General features: G+C 44.9%; 1 protein-coding gene across 2 annotated transcripts in view; it reads right to left on the bottom strand.

Annotated features, from left to right (window-relative positions):
• Positions 1-20,205, bottom strand: part of CAP2 (CAP, adenylate cyclase-associated protein, 2 (yeast)) — a 73,815-nt gene that overhangs the window by 37,673 nt on the left and 15,937 nt on the right. The window contains exons 2-4 of one of the 2 annotated variants that reach the window (XM_015406272.1): positions 18,630-18,762; positions 13,918-14,018; positions 2,309-2,386 (exon numbers count right to left, since the gene is read on the bottom strand). In XM_015406272.1, the coding sequence (XP_015261758.1) occupies positions 2,309-2,386; positions 13,918-14,018; positions 18,630-18,753 (303 nt within the window). In that variant the 5' untranslated portion in view covers positions 18,754-18,762. The remainder of the gene's footprint in view (positions 1-2,308; positions 2,387-13,917; positions 14,019-18,629; positions 18,763-20,205) is intronic. The other variant, XM_015406273.1, reaches the window with a different exon arrangement.

Below are 20,205 nucleotides of genomic sequence, written 5' to 3'. Positions count from 1 at the left end.
CCCAATCTGTTTCCTTGCAGTTTTTCCGCAGCCACGTCAGGAGGTTAATCTCCCTCTACACTGCATGCCACTTTCGCTTTCTTTGTTCATTGGGTTTTATGGTACTTTCTGCATAGATTTATGACCATTCAGGGGTGACTTTGCAGTCAGTACAATGTTGCCCCGGTGTATCTGAATGTGGTTTTGAACGGCACCTTTTCCTTCCTCTGCTTCCAATTCGAAAGGAACGATAAGGAGACAATTTGACATGGCTTCATTGATCTCCGTCAGTTCCCCTGTCCCTATTTCCCCCTCTGTATTTATCACGCTGCCATTAATTACTTGGCTCAGGCAGCGAATGACCGCTGAGGCAAGTACTGACATAGGGAAATCTGCATACCAAATTGTTAAATCCAGCGCTTAACAAATAGTCGGAGAGTGATTTCAGCAAAACTCAAGTTTATTCCGAAACACGAACACTTCTCCAACACGGTACAACATCTGATAGCCCCAACAGCTTGTCCATAGTAGCTGCTCGGTATTTAAACATTTCCCGGCTAATGTAGCCACACCTACTATACAGATAACAACCAATGCAGTTGAGCGTATAAGGGCCAATCACTTTCGTTCCCACTCACGGTTTGCTTTATCGTGATTGGACACATTAGTCTTGGACTTGCATCCCTGTCCAAGACGAAGCTTAACATAGCTTCCTAATGAGATGTTTCACATTACATCTAATGCATTCATGGCAGCTTCTGAATACATTACACAAATTGAATGAAAACAGATATTCCGAGACAAGGGGGAACCAGGTCGAGTGCTGAGAAAATGTGGAGCCGATACCAGATGCAGAATGGACCTTACAATGCCTGTACAGTTGGTGCTGAATACAAGCAACAGGGATCTTGGGACTGCAGTGAAGGGGGGGCTCAGACAAGAACACCCCTCACCGACCTCCATTGGCAGAGCAGTTGGTTGGATACAACCCTGTGGGAGCAAGCCTAAGCAGGTCTACTCAGAAGTAAGTCCCATTTTTAAAAATGTATTACTCTCATTCTGCTGTCACTGCACTGGCTGCCCATCAGTCCCTGGGCTCCATTTAAGGTATTGGCTACAAAGCCCTTCATGGCCTCAGACCCTGTAACATAAATACATCTATTCACAAAATGTATATCCTGCCTTTCTGCCCTCACAAGGACTACCAAAGGTAGCTAACAAACTAAGATATACATACATAAATCACATATTAAAACCATTTAAAGCCAGCTATGGTTGCCAGATCCCCACCCCACCCCCGGCCACTGGGAGGGGGCGGGGCGGGTTGCCAGCTCCAGGTTGGGAAACTCCTGGAGATCTGGGGATGGAGCCTGGGGAGGACAGGGACCTCAGTGGGGTTCAACGCCATAAAGTCCACCCTCCAAAGCATCGGTAATCTGGAGATGAGCTGGAATTACAGGGGATTTCCAGGGGCCGCCTGGAGGCTGGCATCCCTAAACCAGCCCCCACAAAAACACACATTCATTAAAACAATTTAAAACAGAGCTAAAATACACCCAAGGAAGACGTCAACAGAAGGAGACAGATGAATCTCCCTGGGGAGACAGTTCTGGTGTTTTGGTGCCAATGCTGAGGAGGCCCCGCGTGATGAACTATGAAAAACCACTCTGAGGTCAGATGAATCTCCCTGGGGAGAGAGTTCTGGTGTTCTGGTGCCAATGCTGAGGAGGCCCCGTTATTCAATGGGGCTTACTCTGAGGAAACCGTTATTCAATGAGGCTTACTCTGAGGAAAGTGTACTTAGGATTCCAGCCTCTTTCTCTAGCACTAGCAGCTAGAAGTTCCCAGGAATTTTATATACACAACATGGTTGGTTAGATGTGGAAATTCCATTTTTTTTTTTAAAGCTATCATGACTAATAGTGGTTCATAAGCCTATCTTCCAAGATCCAAAAAACGTCGTATCGCCTGGGGAATGGACGGCAGCACTGAAAACCCAGTATCACAACTGACTGATTGCAACTATAGTACAACACCTAGAACAGTCTTTGGTTGTAAACATTAAAATAAAGCAAACAAGTTCTTGGTGCTCGAGGTTTCTTCCGCCAATTTGTTTTGTACAAGTAACAAGTTGTCATGTCTGCACAATAAATGAATGGATCACTTCGGGCCTACGCAGCAGCCAGAAATACGTCGTCTAAACTTGGATCTGTCAGAACAAATTTGAGAGGATCAGCCCTGCCCACGTGTGTTTCTAACATTCAAGAAAAGTCAGCGGAGCGTTTATATATTAACTACCCGGTAACGACAAATCTCTCACACGTCTTACCTCCTGAGGTTCCTGATATTGTGACGTTAGCAAGAGAAATGCTCTTTGTGCTTGAAAAGCTGCACGGACCATTTCTGCCTGAATAAAAAAAAAAGAAAAGAATGAATGAGCTGAATGATGAATTTTTAAACTTACACTTTTGGCCATTACTAGACATTTTATAAGTGCGCTATTATAGTATGCTTCTGTGACGGACTGCACTTTTTAAGAGGCTTAAAAGTGCTGTACCTAAAACTACAGGACTATGAAGGGTTAATTCTTCACAGAGCCAGAGAGCCTTGAGGGACTTCAGATTGGAGCCCCCCAAAGTGGGGGAGCCACCCCCTCCCAGGAACTGGGGGCTGGCAGCCCTACCCTGACTTCATCTGACCTTTCCCCTTGATGTTACATAAAAACCTGTTGTTTTTGAATTTTAAAAGTGTCTCAAATGCTGTTTTCTGTCATTTTAGTTACAGGGAGTCCCTAACCCTTCCCTCAGGTCCTGGGCTGAAAATATAGCCATTACATATTACTGACACAGGGTGGGATTGCTAAAGTTTACTTTAAAGAGAAGAATACATGCTCCCAAGGCTGCTCAGTCAGTGAAGGGATGAAAAATGGGGGATCTTGCCTGAAAGGGACCGAAGTGTGCGGGGTCTGTCATAGCTTCAATCTGCGCAAATCCACATTTTTTACAAGCTTCCCTTCTTAAAATATAAACATCAAAGCAGATCAATCCATTTACAAAGGACAGAAAACTTTGTAGTTTAGCTCATTACTTAACTCATTACTGCTTAGAGAGGCAGCACGGTGGGTGACCCTAGGCCAGCCACACACTCTCAGCCTAACCTACCTCAAAGGGCTGTTGTGAGGATAAAGTGGTGGAGAGAACAATGTAAACCACTTTGGGTTCCCACTGGGGAGAAAGGTAGGATATAAATAAAATTACTTTTATACGGGCTGTTTTCTTGTGTTATCATTTGAAGAAGAGAGAGCTCTCTCTCTCTCTCGCTCTCTCTCTGAGGTAAAAGGCACAGAGTAGATTAAAAGTGAAATAAAATACCAAAAGTCAATTTTTAAAACCAATACATCAATAAAAAAAGGTTTAGGTTAGGTTAGAGGCGCAAATTAGGGGTCAGTCAAGACAAATACAACAGCAACAATTCTACTACATTCCGCTACAACAAGGCTCCTGTTTGCTCAGACTAGTGTGAAAAGTGGGCCAGGAAGTTTTTACAGGCGTCAGGGAGTATCATCTGACCCATTCTGGCCTATTGCCACAAAGAAATTACTTGGCTTGTATGGCAGGTTGTTCAGTGGCAGACATTCCTCTGGACGGCAGTTCAAGAACTTCTGCAAGCTCCCACATAGGCACCATGACCGTTCAATGTTCAGAAGCAGTACTGAGTATTCACAAGCTACTTACTTGACCCAGATATAATCAGTTACAAGGCTGGTTTAGTCAAATGTCAACAAACTCATTGGCAGTAAGGGATTTGGACATGGGAGAACTATATTCAAACAAATTTCGCTTTGGCTATGACCCTCTCACAGCCTACCATGGTTCGCAGCGAACCTCATGGCCTGCTTTGAGGCTGTATGAGCCAGAACTTACAAAGCCCTCCATGCAACAGAAATAATAAACTGCAATAATAACTTTGCAGTTGCAATCGTTTCAGGAATCAGTCTTCTGATGCATTAAGAAATCTAAAAAAGCAGAGTCCTTGTACAAGAAAGAATGCTTCTGCTTTTTAAGCATGTATCCATTTTCAACACCCTGTTAAAAATTAAGAAGCTGCCCTTCCACGGGTTTGGGCTGCTAGAAGCTCAGAAAAAATAAATTTTTGACGAATTATGAGTAAGGGGAAGAAAGTGAGACAGCTGCAAAGACATTATTGCTGAATAACTGGTGTTACACTATTATGACTAGAACCTACTGATACCTAAACAGTGCTAGCTGCCATTACACAAGCAAGTATGGGCATGAGTTAGGAAACAGGAGAGACAGACAGCTATTATTTTCTGCCAAAAGAAAGTAAAGGTACTGCTTGCATTGCTGTTATATATTCTACCGCAAAAGAACAGCACTCACCGCAATGAGTAAAACCTTAATGTATTCTGCCAAAAGTTATACATGTATCCGATACATACATTACATAAACAATTCTACTTTTCAAGATTAGTGGGTGAACAGCATTTCCTTGTTTTATGTGCACAACAGAACCCATGCTCCCTCTAAGCTGTGAGCCAAAATTCTATGCCAGAGGATAAATGGATACAAATCTGACATCAGGAATCACAAGATTGAGAAACCTGTAGGACAGTGATGGCGTACCTTTTAGAGACCCAGTGCCCAAACTGCGACCCAAAACCCACTTATTTATCGCAAAGTGCCAACACGGATATTTAACCTGAATACTAAGGATTTACTTTAGAAAAAACAACTCATACATTAACTTAAGATGATCCAAACAAAGTAAGGAAAGCAATCCCAAATGCTTTCATTTACTTAAAATTATTTGGCAGAGAATTCGACACTTTAATGATGGTCTGGGCCTGGATGGGGCGATGGCACGCGTGCCCACAGAGAGGGCTCTGAGTGCCACCTCTGGCACCCGTGCCATAGGTTCGCCACCACTACTGTAGGAGAGCACTTCAACTTTCCAGGGCATTCAATGGGTGACCTCAAAGTAGCTGTTTTATTACAAAGGAACTTCACGAACAGAATGGAAAGGGAAATCGCTGAATTACAAGTTATTACAACACTTGGAACAAAAACCTCCCCAGGACTCAACAGGGATCCTCACATAAGTATTCTCAACAAGAAGGACTATAAATCCTCTGTATTTTAATATATTTCAGTGTATTTGTTTTTCAGAACAGTATATTAGAATACTGAATGTATGCAAGGGCTATTAGGATGTCGGCTGACATAACAGCATTTTTTGGAGGGGGAGGTAGTGTTAAGTGCCCTCCAGATTCCCAGTCACGTCCCACAATGAAGATTTCCAGTCACTTCCCACAATTATGGCCCCGGTCACACGGGCCAGATTCAGTGTATTTGTTTTTCAGAACAGTATATTAGAATACTGAATGTATGCAAGGGCTATTAGGATGTCGGCTGACATAACAGCATTTTTTGGAGGGGGAGGTAGTGTTAAGTGCCCTCCAGATTCCCAGTCACGTCCCACAATGAAGATTTCCAGTCACTTCCCACAATTATGGCCCCGGTCACACGGGCCAGATAACGTGGGGGGGGAGGCGTGGCTGTTCACCCTGGAGCGAAATAAAGCGTGGTAGCCCGATCACACGGTCCCCCGAGTCTCCGTGCTTAGGCTGTTAGCTGGCGATCACACAGCAATGCTGCAGCGTGGCAAAGAAGCGACGCAGCGTGATCACACCAGCGTTTCACGTTTGTGTGCATGCACAGTTCCACAGAGCAGCACTGCTTTCAGTTTCGTGTTTGTGTGCATGCACTTACGAAAAACGCAACGGGACATGGTTTGCAACGGGACATAGACAGGCTCCGGATGCTATGGGATACTAGCGCTCCCGCGATCAGACGCCTGCCTGTGCCGCACATTTTCCAGATACTAGTGCACTTTCCTTGGTACTTTTTAACTCCGCATCTTCGGCGGGACACCACGGGTTGGCCATGGGTGCCCTACGTTTCCCAGATGTTGCAGTGTGATCGCGCCCCGAAAATCCGCCCAACATTCTCTGTGTGACCGGGGCCTATAAAAGACATCTTTAGAAATGTTCTACTAGTTTGACATATTTATTGCTTTACAACTGTTGACCCTATAATCTAACTTGTTATTTAGTTTCACTTTGCATATCTTGATCATTAATAGGGCTCTTTTTGTAGAAAAAGCCCAGCAGGGACTCATTAGCATAATAGGCCACACCCAACAGCAGGAAGTTATTAGCATATTGGGCCACACCCCTGACAGCACAGCTCATTGGCACATTAGGCCACACCCCCATGTTACCAGAAGTGTGGTTATCCAGCCACACCCACCTTTTGCTTCTTATTCTGTTTACCTTGTTTGTTGTCCAAACCCAGGGTTTTTTTGTAGCAGGAACTCCTTTGCATGTTAGGCCACACACTCCTAATGTAGCCAATCCTAATGAGTTTCTGCTGTTGGGTGTGGCCTATTATGCTAATGAGTTCCTGCTGGGCGTGGCCAACTTGGGAGCCAGCCGGAACTCCGTTCCTGTGCGTTCTTGCCCAAAAATAGCCCTGAAATCATGTTGCATGTTCATTTGCTGTTCATTCTCTGCCTATAAGTTTGAACCTTGACTGCCATTCTAACGTATTTGATAAAGTGTACATACCTTGAATACCTTTGATAAAGTGCACATACCTTGAATAAACCTTTGTTGGTCTTAAAGGTGCCACTGGATCCTCTAAATTTGTTGTACTGCTTCAGACCAGCACGGCTGACCAGCTGGATCTGGCATTAAAATTCTGAGTGAGCAATTTGGCTACTGCCTACATTAGTCTGCTCTGTAGCTATCCTTCCTATGCGAAGACAAAAATGGGTGAGCCAGAGGCTAAAAAAACTGTGAGCCAGCTCATGCTAACTCAGCTTAGAGGGGACACTGAACACAACCGTGAAGTACCGCTGCTCCTATTACACAGATGGGGAACTGACAATGAGGCATAACGATCTGCCCACAAGTATCTAATAACCCCCCCTGCTGATCCTGGGAACAGAATATAGATCTAAATCCAATCCTCTGTACACTATCCCACAGTCTTTTTCTTTTTTCTTATTGGCTTTTTAATACATTGGGATTTGTTTTCTCATATTACCTTCACTGCCTGCAGTGATTCAGTTTGAAACAGGGATGCTGAGAGTAATGCATTAGAACCAAGTGGTCAGCCATGTTGGTATGAAGCAGTAGAACAAACTTAGTCCAGTAGCACCTTTAAGACCCACAAAGGTTTATTCAAGGTATGAGCTTTCGTGTGCATGCATACCTTGAATAAACCTTTGTTGGTCTTAAAGGTGCCACCGGACTCTAAGTTTGTATTAGAACCAAGTTTGAGTCCAGTGGCACCTTTAAGACCCACAAAGTTTAATTCTGGGTATAAGCTTCCGTGCGCATGCACACCCCAGAGTAATGTATGCAGAAGCTCGCATCCTAAAATAGTAAGAGGGGGAGAGACTGTACTTAGCAGTCTTCTTGCTTTATTTTTGTTCCTGTCTGTGATTCATTCTTATAGAAAATGAATTGTAAATAGTCTTGTGTGTATTTGTACAAAACCAGCATAAAGGTATTCTGAATAAGTGAATGATTATTGGAATTCAATCTCCAGGATCCTCAGGTAGCAGAGCTCTGATTTATGTTTATCCAGGACAAGGTACAGATTCTGTTGACATACTACCCACCCATTTGCCAAACAGACCTTCTGCCTAACCTGACACGAATATACATGTTGAGTATCCAACAGTCAACGGTATTAAGGGTCCTGGAAAGAGGGGCCAGTCTTCTCTACCTATGGCAGAGCCCCAATGACAGCAGGAGCTTGCAAAAAGGACACGTCAATGTTCCAGCTTCCACTTTTGGGGAAACTGATTGGCATATTTTAATAATTTAGATAAGGGGTTTTTCAGGGGTCATTTCGTAGAAAAAGAGGTGCAGGAGCTCATTAGCATAACTCATTAGCATAACTCATTAGCATATGCCACACCCCCTGACATTACTGGAAGTGTGTCAGAAGGCAACACCCACCGCTCAGGTTCCACTGGACTGTTTGGATTGCTAGCTATCGGGGGGGGGGGGGCGTGCAGATCTGTCCTCACAGAGGAGGGAGAGCTTGTACCTGAATAAAACCTGGTCTTAAAGGTGCCACTGGACTGTTTTGGGCCGGGGGGCCGGGGGGGGGCTATGCAACTTACCTGGCTACTTCTTGCTCTGACTGAGGGCTGCTGGGAGCAGGGGGTGGGGCATGTTGCATTTGCCCGCCCCCTGGGCTCTTTACTGACGGAGCTCCATTCCTGTGCGCTCCTGCAGGAAATGACTCCTGGGGTTTTTATAGACCCTTAAAAGGGGAATTAAGAATTAAGGAACACAGGGCTGGCAGAACTCGTTCTCTGGCATGCCCATTGTTTATATTATAGCAAACAAAAGTGTATTTTAAATTTTGTTATACCCGGAGCACTATTTCAGTTAGAATATTATATCCGTTCATGTTACTGTCTTATATGTGTTGTTACAGCCTGCGAGCAGGATGAGATGCTCCAGTTCCAGAGGGAGTAGAGTGGCAGAAATGTTTCATTTGCTTGAGGGATGCCCAGGGTCAAATCCCTGCCAAACTATGAAAATTACTGGGTAAGACACTATTTCACTCCAACGTATCTCACAATGCTGTTGCTAAGTCTAGGACACCACTGTAGGTTCTTTAGTGGTAATAATAAATGAATAACATTTATCTGAACGTTTGTCACCGGAATTTACCTCCAAGTAACTGTGTTCCATGCGCCTTGGTGTTTAGTCATGCCGGCCACATGACCACAGAAATGTCTTCGGACAGCGCTGGCTCTTCGGCTTTGAAACGGAGATGAGCACCGCAACCCTAGAGTCGGATTCGACTGGCTTTCGAGCAAGGGAACCTTTACTTTACTAACTGTGTCTAGGGCTCAGTGACAATAGTTCATCACTGAGTGCTCGGGCACCACCAGGGTTGACAGGTCCTCTTTGGCCACTGGCGGAGGGTAGGGAGCTTTGCAAAGCGCCTGTATGAGCATGCTCATCACTTTAAACCGAGGAGGTACCAAGGTGTGCAGGGATTTCACTGGACCCCCCTGCAAATCTGACAGTTCTGTTCTTTGGAACAATGTTTCTTGATTACACTTCTTTAGGGAATTTATTTTGGGAAGGAAGGGGGAGTCATGCTGGAGGAAGCGGCACACTGCAAAGCACGTTCGGAAGATTCACACCGGCACAAAGCGCAAGAGAGTACAAAACAGAGAGAACTCTGTTCTCTTTCTCCCCATCTGCACTAGCTAAATGTCAAGTAAAAGAGTCTAACCATACATGTCAGTGTTCCTGCTTCAGTGTTCCCAAGTAAGTACAGTGCACAAGCAATGACGGACCACCAGTCTGCCTGTCTGATATAACTAGAACTACTCAAGAGGGCTTTTCTGTGCAGGTAACAAGGCCGCACTGGCCAAAATGGTTTTACAAACTTGCTTGGATAAATGATTAAGGGCTGTGGTCTATACTGCTGCATTTAGCTTCTTGTAAGTAGGATCCTTTTGATACTGTCCATGGGGTTTTCTTTGGCCACCAAATGAGAAGGGAGCACTCACTGGAGAAGACCCTGATGCTGGGAAAGATTGAAGGTCAAAGAAGACGGGGACGGCAAAGGATGAGATGGTTAGACAGTGTCATAGATTCAACGAACATGAAGTTGAGCAAACTTCAGAGGACGGCGGAAGACAGGAAGGCCTGGCGTGATCTGGTCCATGGGGTTGCGAAGAGTCGGACTCGACTGTGCGACTGAACAACAAAAAGTAGGATCCTAGTTATGTAATTTCCCTACCGCTTAATGTGTCATGTGAATACCTATGCTACACTTTAGTTCTTTCTGGTGGTTCCAGATTTCTAAAACCCTAATGCATTGGCTACGGAATGTCCCATTTTGTCGATTGCACTGACTCATTATGTGTAATCTGCCTTGAGTCCTTATGAGAAAGATAGACTGCAAATGGCACAGATAAACAAATAAATAAATCAGAACACAGGAATGACTGTGATAAAGGCACAACCTTGTTCCTTTGGTTAAGACAAAACTGTGAAGGAGGAGGAGGAGGAGGAGGAGGAGACTGGATTTATACCCCACCCTTGAAGTCTCAGAGTGGTTTACATCTTTCCCTTCTTCTTTTTACAACAGACACCCTGTGAGGTAGGTGGGGCTGAGGGAGCTCTTTGAGAACTGCTCTTGAGAGAACAGCTCTGACACAACCGTGGCTTGCCCAAGGTCACACCATCAGCTGCATGTGGAGAAGTGGGGAACCAAACCTGGTTCTCCCAGATTAGAGTCCACACACTCCTAACCACTACACCAAAACCGGCTCTTTTACTTGGGTATATAACACAATTCAACTATATGAGCCTAAATCAAATGGATCAGTTCCCTTCCCATTCAAAAGGAGAATCATTTATGCAGCCCTTGCTCAGTGCTTTAGAATGATTTCTTTCTTTCTTTTTTTTAAAGCCACCTTTTGTATGGTATTATACTGTTCTGGGGGTTAACAAAGTGACATTTTTGTCTCATTATTTCCCCCTTTCATTGTGCACCACTCTACAATAGAAACACCTCTCTCTAATGCTGACTTCAAAACACTAGAAAATGCTCCTCATAAAAGTGCGGATTCAGGTCCTTTCTCACTGGGGACAATGACATGGCCTTTGGATATAGCCAGATTAACGTGGGGGCATGTGCCTTTGGCTGCTCCGGGAGCATACTGCTGTGCTAATCATGAAGTAGCCAAAGAATGGATTTAACAGCCTGTGAGGAAACAAAGTGAGATAAACGGTGACAGTATTTTCCAGCATATGTCAGAAAGCAGAGTAGTTTCAGGACTGCGGGTATCCATTGTCTACTAAAATCTAAGTTCATGAAATCAACCAGATGGGACTTTTGTAGAACTTTTCCCCCACTCATCGAATCCTTTGGATGGATCTTGTGCTCAACAGGCCAAAGCAAAGCTGACAACCCGATCCTGCCTTTTCTATGTACAGTAAAACAATCTTACTTTAATTTACCATACGTGTACCCCAACATGTCTTATGCCCATCGTTAAATTCATAACATTCACAATCACTAAAAACAAAACCACAAAGGAGTAAAGCAGCTCAAATACTTGCCATTAAGGATCCAGCTCAACTGACCCTATAGCATGAATAAGTAAACTAAATCCAGCAATTAATGCATCTAAACGTTTATAGCCACTGTATTTTGTGGTAGCAATTTTCCTCTTTTTAACAAAAATTCGAACCGCAGGATTCTTAGGAAGGCCTTCACAAACGGCTTGTTATTCATCCCCACATTCGTTTATATTTTGTACGGATGCTCCATGACAAACGACAATAAAGAAATCTAACCAGATCCATTTACATAATATAATGTTTTCCTGTAAGTACTCCGGCAGATTACTATCCCAATCGGTCAGGTATGTGTGAGGACTTTCTAGACAACAGGTGCTTTCTGAAACAAAATATAACCTCCTTTTCAACTCTCTAGGAGAATGAGGGAGCAGCTGCAACCATAATGCCCAGGACACATGGTCCATAAGACATGTGGAAGAAAAACATTCATTGTCTGACTTGTTAAGGTAAAGCACAGATGTCGGAACAACACCAAGTCCCATAAGGCGACTGTTGTCTCTGTTTCACGATGCTGATTTAGACACTGAGCTTTCAAACAAATTTAACAAGGAGCAAAATATGCTCAGCGAGACACCTGGAAGCTATCAATCTAAGAGATACATCTATTATAAATCATTCATGTATTACAATGAATATGCATTATCCGCACTTAAGTGATTTTAATTTACGTATCTAAGCCCATTTAACTGTTAACCTGTAACAAACTCATGAGGCCGTACATATATATTGCAGGGCTTCTTTGTCTATTTCGATGTTTAAAACAAACATGCTCTGTTTCCTTTTCCAATGCTAAATATCTGTGACTGTAAAGTCTTTTCTTGTAACATAAAATGAGCTGGATTCAAAGTCATCTCCTGCTAGCCAAGGGGCATTGCCACTCACATAAGAACAGGAGGCCAATTTTCACCTATTCCAATGCGGACTCCCACACACGACACACTTCATGCTGTCCTTGAGAGTTTCCCGACCCCCAGGGGTCATTTCGTAGAAAAAGAGCTAGGGGGACTCATTAGCATAATTCATTAGCATATGCCACACCCCCTGACACCTGCACCAATGCGGACTCCCACACACGACACACTGTCCACCGTCCTTGAGAGTTTCCCGACCCCAAGGAAAATATTTCAGAAAGTGAAGTTGGGCTGCGGCAGGAAAGGGGAGGTTTTCAAGCTCCATTCTGCACGCCGGCCTTGTGATCCAACCCAATACTTCTAGAGAAGCTTTCAAAAGGTTCTTCACACTTGTCGAAATAACCTGTAAGCTGTTCCAGCGCTACATGATAAACGGTAGGTAAGGAAGCCACACATCAAAGTTTGGTGTAGTGGTTAAGTGTGCGGACTCTAATCTGGGAGAACCGGGTTTGATTCCCCACTCCTCCACTTGCACCTGGCTGGATGACCTTGGGCAAGCCGTAGTTCTGATAAGAGCTGTCCTTGAAAAAAAGAGCAGTTTCTGTCAGAGCTCTCTCAGCCCCACCTACCTTACAGGGTGTCTGTTGTGGGGAGGGGAAGGGGAAGGAGTTTGTAAGCCGCTCTGAGACTCCAAGTGAAGGGCGGGGTATAACAGCTCTGACAGAACTATGGCTTGCCCAAAGTCATCCAGCAGCTGCAAGTGGAAGAGTGGGGAATCAAACCCGGTTCTCCCAGATTAGAGTCCCCGCACTTAACCACTACACCAAACTGGCTCTAAAACTAGAACTTTGCAGCAATTTATATCTGTTCTTATATGTCTAAAACTAGCACAACAAACAATCATTTTTGCCACCACCTATTTATTCAGACAGAGACAGACCGATCGAGACAATCATAGGGCCTAACTACATGTTATACGGTTTATGGATCCACCCCAGCTCCCGTCCAACTGATGTGCATTGGACGTTCTTTGGTTGTTGTTGTTGTTGTTTTGGCCCCCCGAAGAGGATTTTTTTATTGCATCGGACGTTCTTTGGTGGAGCATGCCGTCAAGTCACAGCTGACTTATGGAGACCTTGTAGGGTTTTCAAGGCCAGAGACATTCCTAGGTGATTTGCCACTGCCTGCCTCTGCGTAACAACCCTGGACTCCCTTTGCTGGTCTCCCATCCAAATACTAACCAGGGCCAACCCTGCGTAGCTTCTGAGATCAGACAAGGCCAGGGCCAGGGAAGCTGGATTTTTAAATTTTCAGGCACACAGCGACCCAGTTTGCATCAGGACTTAAGCCTTCCTCTCGGCACCAAATTCCTGTGAAATGGCCATGGGAAACAACTGTTTTGCCTTGCTGGGGAAAGTTATGTGAACTATTGGGCTACGTGCAATGTCATGGGCAGGGCTTTTGTTGTTGTTGTTGTTTTAAAAAAAAGAGGTGCTGGAACTCTCAGAGGGAAATGAAGTTTTCAATCTGTATACTGGAAACGCATGCATTTTTAAACATTTTAAAAATAATTTTGTCGAAGAGATTCCGGAACTCCTGCTGGCATGGTCCCCCAGAAAAAAAGCCCTGCTCATGGGTTAGACAGCTTTCCCCAATGGCAGCTCTGCAGGGCCATTTCAGATAGAGAAAACGATGCAGAGAGGAAGTCCCAATTCAAATTGGGCTGCCATACACGCCTGAGAATCCAAGTTTCAACCGTGGAATTCCAGCGTCTGTCAGCTCGACGTGATCCAGGGCACACATCAGGCAGACCCATAACCACTATAATACGTAGTTAGGCCTTTGGCCCGTTACACAGTTGAGAGAAATACTTACATGTATCTTCACATCCCCATCAAGGATCTTACTGTTCCGTAGAAAATCAGCTACGCTGCCATTCAGGATTCTGTCAAAAGCTTCAACGTAAGGTGCTACACCTGCAAGAGAAAAGAGAGCTGGCTGGTGAGGGCTTTTATGTTTTGAATGCCTTAATGCGAGAACATAATACAACTGCAAAAGTTTTGTATGCAATTCCTTCTGCCACAGCAAAATCAGTTATATGCTCAGCATATGTATAACAGTTCGACAGCACTAGTTAGTGCACAGTAGTATCTGCTATACATTATGCATTTATCTTAAAGAAAACATATTGGTGCCATCTCATTCGATCCAGAGGAAGATAAGGAGACGTGGGTATCAGATGATCAGAGGAAACTCTTGGTAGACCCTAGAGACATAGGGTTGCCAACCTCCACGTGGGGCCTGGATATCTCTCAGAATTACCACCAGGGGTCATTTCCTGCAGGAGCGCACAGGAGTGCAGCTCCGGCAGTAAAGAGCCCAGGGGGCGGGCACATCCAACAAGCCCCACCCCCTGCTCCCAGCAGCCCTCAGTCAGAGCAAGAAGCAGCCAGGTAAGTTGCAGAGCCCCCCCCCCGGCCCAAAACAGTCCAGTGGCACCTTGAAGACCAAGTTTTACTCAGGTACAAGCTCTCCCTCCTCTGTGAGGACAGATCTGCACGTCCCCCCCCCCAAATAGCTAGCAATCCAAAACAGTCCAGTGGAGCCTGAGCAGTGGGTGTTGCCTTCTGACACACTTCCGGTGACGTCAGGGGGTGTGGCATATGCAAATACGTTATGCTAATGAGTTATGCTAATGAGCTCCTGCACCTCTTTTTCCACAAAATGACCCCTGATTACCACTGATCTCCAGACTATATAAATCACTTATTTATTTATTTATTTATTTATTTATTTATTCGAAACATTTATTCCACTTCTCCTGGAGAAAACAGCTGTTTTGGAAGGTGGACTGCACGGCATTATACCCCACCAAGGTCTGTCCCCTCCATAAGGAAGAAGAGAAGAGACTGGATTTATACCCCGCCCTTCACTCAGAGTCTCAGAGCGGCTTACAAACTCCTTTCCCTTCCCCTTCCCACAACAGACACTCTGTGAGGTAGGTGGGGCTGAGAGAGCTCTTTCCAGAACTGTCCTTGAGAGAACAGCTCTGACAGAACTATGGCTTGTCCAAGGTCATCCAGCAGCTGCAAGTGGAGGCGTGGGGAATCAAACCTGGTTCTCCCAAATTAGAGTCTGCGCACTTAACCACTGCACCAAACTGGCTATCTCATAACCCCCACTCTCCCAAGCTCCACCCTCAAACCTCTAGGTATTTCCATACTTGGGAGTTGACAACCCTACAGTGACATTTGTTCAGCGCATTGCTGACAAAATCATTTGCATCCAGTGTGAGTTAGACACCATTCTGGATGCAGTACAAGGTGTTCCTAGAAAACCATCTGGTCACATGTGCATGGGTAAACTTCACACCGCAGCTTGAAGATGGGCTCTGAATGCTTGGAGAGGTGCAGTCCACCACCTGTCAGCTCAATCCTTGCCAGTCTTGGATTTAACGGGGGCAGGGAGAAGTGACTGGTTGGTTCCAGGAGATGGTAAAGGCCTGACTGCGAGACGAAATGGTTCTGTACACCTTGATGGGGGCAGTTATGAAACCACTCATTAAGAAAGCCTCCCAGGCACCCCCTTAGCCAGGAATTTGGGGGGGGCAGGGGCCTCGGGGCGGACAGTTAATTGAATCAAAATTAATTAAATTAATTCAGTTTGGGGCCAGCCCAGGTGGGAGGGGGCTTGGAAGAAACACTAGTGGGGAGGGCCCCATGGGCCCCGCGCTAGCTACGGGCCTGCTCCTAGGACCTAGTCCCAGACCACTGGAATTTGCTGTTTGTCTTCTCCTCCATTTGGGACAAGGTCCTTAAGGAGAAAAAGTGTGTAGAGTATTTTTGTGCTGGAATAATTTCAAACACAGAACTTCTCAAGACATGGCAGCTCTTCCTCCTGGCATAGCCATGTTTAAGAGAAACTTTCAAAGCACTACATGGGTAGAGACTGTGGTACTTGAAGGACCATTGTCTTCTCATATCAGCCTGCCCAGGATTTGAGGTCTGCATAGGAGGCTTCCTCTGGGTTTCCCCAGCAGCAGAGAGCAAGCGAATGGCACTCAGAAAGAGGGCCTTTTTGGTGGTGGTATCCCCCACTTATACTGAGAAGAAGGGTTCCCAGAGAGATTCGTGAGACTCCTCCTCATTAACTTCAACTTGGTGCCAAGTTAAGACATTTTAAAGACCTGGATCTATTTTATGTTTCTGCTTTTTAACTGGAGCTCAACTTGATTTTCTCCAGCTTTATATGCAGCTATGTTTGCTTCTGTTTTTATTTTATTTTTTCTGGGTTTTTTAAAAACTTTGATTTGATTGCATATCATTTTGTGGACATTTTCAAAGTGGAAAAACAGCTTGTATGATTTCTATATAATATATAAACAGAAGACAGGAAACTTTCAGTCTTCAGGTCACGCGTAATCCACTGACCCATCTTTTGGAATCCTCTCTCCCCAAAATACACCTGCAGAAACGATGTGCCCACAATCCTCTATTAATTATACCACATATCCCACTCCTTCAAGAAGTTTAACCTCCTTGAATGCGCAGGGGTTATAGCTAGTGTGGCCTTTCCAGAGAAGCACCATGCAGCTCTTGTTGCAGAATGGAGAATGGCTTCAACCCAATGATACTCATCTTTTGTATAAAATAGTAATCTTAATTTAATCCAGGGGTGTCAAACAGAAGGCCCGGGGGCCGGAACTGGCCCACCCAGGGCTCTTATGCGGCCTGCAAGCAACTAGTGCAAGGGAGGGAAAAGGAGACTGCTCAAGGCAGAACAGGGAGAGCCACTCCAAGTGTGGCTTCAGCATGGTGGAACAACCTCGTCTGCAGCAGTCAAGAAGCGTGGGAGTGTCTGCCCAGTGCTGCACTGCTGGCTCTCTAGTCTGCCCGTATGGTTTTCCTTTGCACCCCCCTCCCAGCCTATGAGGCCTTGCAGCGAGGATACACCAAAAAGAAGAAGAAGAGAAGAGATTGGATTTATGTCCCGCTCTTCACTTGAAGCCTCAGAGCGGCTTACAAACTCCTTTCCCTTCCCCTCCCCACAACAGACACTCTGTGAGGTAGGCGGGGCTGGGAGAGCTCTGAGAGAACTGTCCTTGAGGGAACAGCTCTGCCAGAACTGTGGCTTGCCCAAGGTCATCCAGCAGTTGCCAGTGGAGGAGTGGGGAATCAAACCCAGTTCTCCCAGATTAGAGTCCGCGCACTTAACCACTACACCAAACTGGCTCTCAAGTCAGAGCTTACCAGTTCAGAGCTTACGAGTTGCTGTCCTTTATACAGTTTATGTCTCCGGTATCTGGCATTACATTTTATGGCAAATATGGCCTGGCCAGACAAAGTGACTTTTATGTCAGATCCGGCCCTCGTGACAAATGAGTTCGACACCTCTGATTTAAGCTATTTTCTTCCTGCCTGCCTGCCTGCAGTACAATCTATTTCAGAGCTACTCCACATTTTGACACTACTGCTGGCTCATGAGAGTTCAGTGTGGTTAAAAAGTATATTATACCGAGGGATGTGTGACTCCAGTCATCCATCCTGACAGTTTTCACAGGGAGACAGGCTTGCGTAGCTCCCGTTTCTACTGCGGTTGCCAGCACACTGCGGGAGCAATGGGGCTGCCGGATGCCACTTCTTAGTTTGTACATTCTCAGTACTATCTGTGTGAATAATGTATATTCAAGCATTTGAAAAACGCTTCTCTCTTTTCCCCCCCAGTGCCTTGACTGTTCTGACTTGCACCACCAGAGAGAAAATAGGTTTATACAAACGAAAGGAGACGGAACAGAGGTCAGGCTGCCTCTTCTGTATCATTTGTCTTTTCCTCTCACTTTTAAGCCCAAAGAATTTTCTGGGCTTCATTCATGTGATGAATGTATATGCTTGCCTAGCTTTTTCTTATATGAAACTCTTTCACATGGATTTTAATAGTGAAGAACAAATCACCCTTTTCTAACCCTCTTCTTTGTCTTTAGGACTTCGTGCCAGGCTTCACAATGAACTCAGATGGTCGTCTAACTAACAGTGCCACTCTCAGCAGAGTTAATCCAATTTAAGCCCATTAATTTCAATGGGCTTTAGAGTGGAGTAACTGTACAAAGGATTCATCCAGGTGAGGAGCCATGCTGGTCTGAAGCAGCAGAACAAAGTTTTGAGTCCAGTGGGGCACCTTGAAGACCAACAAAGTTTTATTCAAGGTATGAGCCTTCATTTGCACGCCACACTTCCTCAGATACAATGAAATGGAATTTACTAGTCCCTACCTATAAGGCAGAGGTTAAACAGCAAATTAGCATAAAGCATAATGAAGATGTTTTAACATTCATTGTATCTGAGGAAGTGTGCATGCACTCGAAAGGTCATACCTTGAATAAAGCTTTGGGGGTCTTAAAGGTGCCAGTGGACACAAACTTTGTTGTACAAAGGATTGCACTACAGATCTATCTCCCACTTTCAGTACTAATCAGCCTGAGGGAGGCAGGACTGAATATCATTCATATTCACTTGAGGTAAAAAAAAATGGCAACCACCCCATGGCATTTAAAGTTCTCAGCTTTCCAAATAAAGAAGACTGAATCGTACCTCCATCAACTCCATTGACACTTCCACATTCCATTCCAGCAACCTTGTGTGCATTCGACAACAACGACTCAAGCTTAACTACAGCGCTTTCCAGCCTCTCCATCAAACCCTGCGTCTCCGCCATTCTGAAAACCTAAATAAACACACAAACATTATTTGCTGTTTCGTTTCAAGTAACAGACTTCAGACTGAAAACGTAAATAAACACACAAATATTATTTGCTGTTTCATTTCAAGTAACAGACTTCAGAGGAACGTTGAACTGTGTTATCTAGACCAGCTTTCCTTCGGCTGCTTAAAATGTGTTTTCCATGTAGTTAATACATTATCATCAATGCTATCTTTTTGTTAGGTACATCAGATTCCAAATGCATGTCGCTTTAAAGTAGATTACATTTGTTGGTATTTGATCTCTGTTAAGATACAAAACATAAGAACAATTAAAATACTCAGCCTTGGCTACCTTCCAAAACTTCCTTAATTTATTTCACAAGTTCCACACATTTTGTGTTGTTCACTTAAGGCTGCGAACGCTTTATCCTGCTAAGTGATTTGAAGGATAAGCACATGTTATTTTCTAATGAACGTCTCTGCTAAAGGTGTAAATCCCCAGGAGCTACCAAATAGCAAAGACTAGAATGAGTACAGTTCCAGCATTCACAACGCTTCACGCAACTAATTCTTAATGACCGCCCTGTAAGCTTGTATCATTATCTCCAGTATTACAGATACTGAGCTGAGTTGAGAGAGCAGCATGGTTGAACTAACGGGAATGGATTTGAACTAGAGACCTCCATGGCCACTGTCACAAGGGCCCCGGCCACATGGGAGGATTTGCCCCGCAAGAGGGATAGATCGGGGGCACATCAAGCGGGCGTGATCACACTGCAACATCTGGGAAGCGTCACGCACCCGTCCCCAATCTGGCCCTTCAGCCCGAAAACGCGCATTTAAAAGGTACTACCTTTTGAGTACTACCTTCCGGATGATGCGCGGCAACTCCAGGCATCTGGTAGCCCGTCGCAGCCAGCGCCGTTCCCTGTCCCACGCATGTGCACAACCGTGCTACTGTTGGTTTGCTGCACAACATGTGATCAGCTGCCAGAGCACGGAGCCGCGGGGGCATGTCGGATCGTGCTCCCGCAGTTATTTTTACTCCGGCTCTAATTTGCCTCCCTTCAGCAGCGGATCATCCCGCTCGTGTGACCGGGACCAAGGTTACACCACCAATCAAAGCCAAGATGAATTCCTAAACAAACAAAAGTCTAAGGGTGCTCTAAAGACTGTAAAAAAATAATTCCAGCATAAGCATTTATTGACTGGAGCAGGGGTAGCCAAACTCCCTTCACATAATAGCCACATCGAATAAACGTCAGATGTTTGAGAGCCGCTAGACATGAACAAAAATTACACGTTTTTACTGGTAAATATGCAAATTTACTTTTTATTAACATTAAATGAGACTGCCAAAAATAATATCAAAAGCAGTAAAAGCATATATTGATAATGATATTTATTTGTCCAATGATATATGTTTGCTAATTGTGGCCCCGGTCACACGGGCCGGATATTGCGG

Source organism: Gekko japonicus, unplaced genomic scaffold, assembly GCF_001447785.1.
Source record: "Gekko japonicus isolate JY-2015 unplaced genomic scaffold, Gekko_japonicus_V1.1 scaffold1420, whole genome shotgun sequence".
NCBI lineage: Eukaryota > Metazoa > Chordata > Lepidosauria > Squamata > Gekkonidae > Gekko > Gekko japonicus.
The sequence above is the reverse complement of the archived record's forward strand: the minus strand, read 5'-3'. Positions and strand labels throughout refer to the sequence as shown.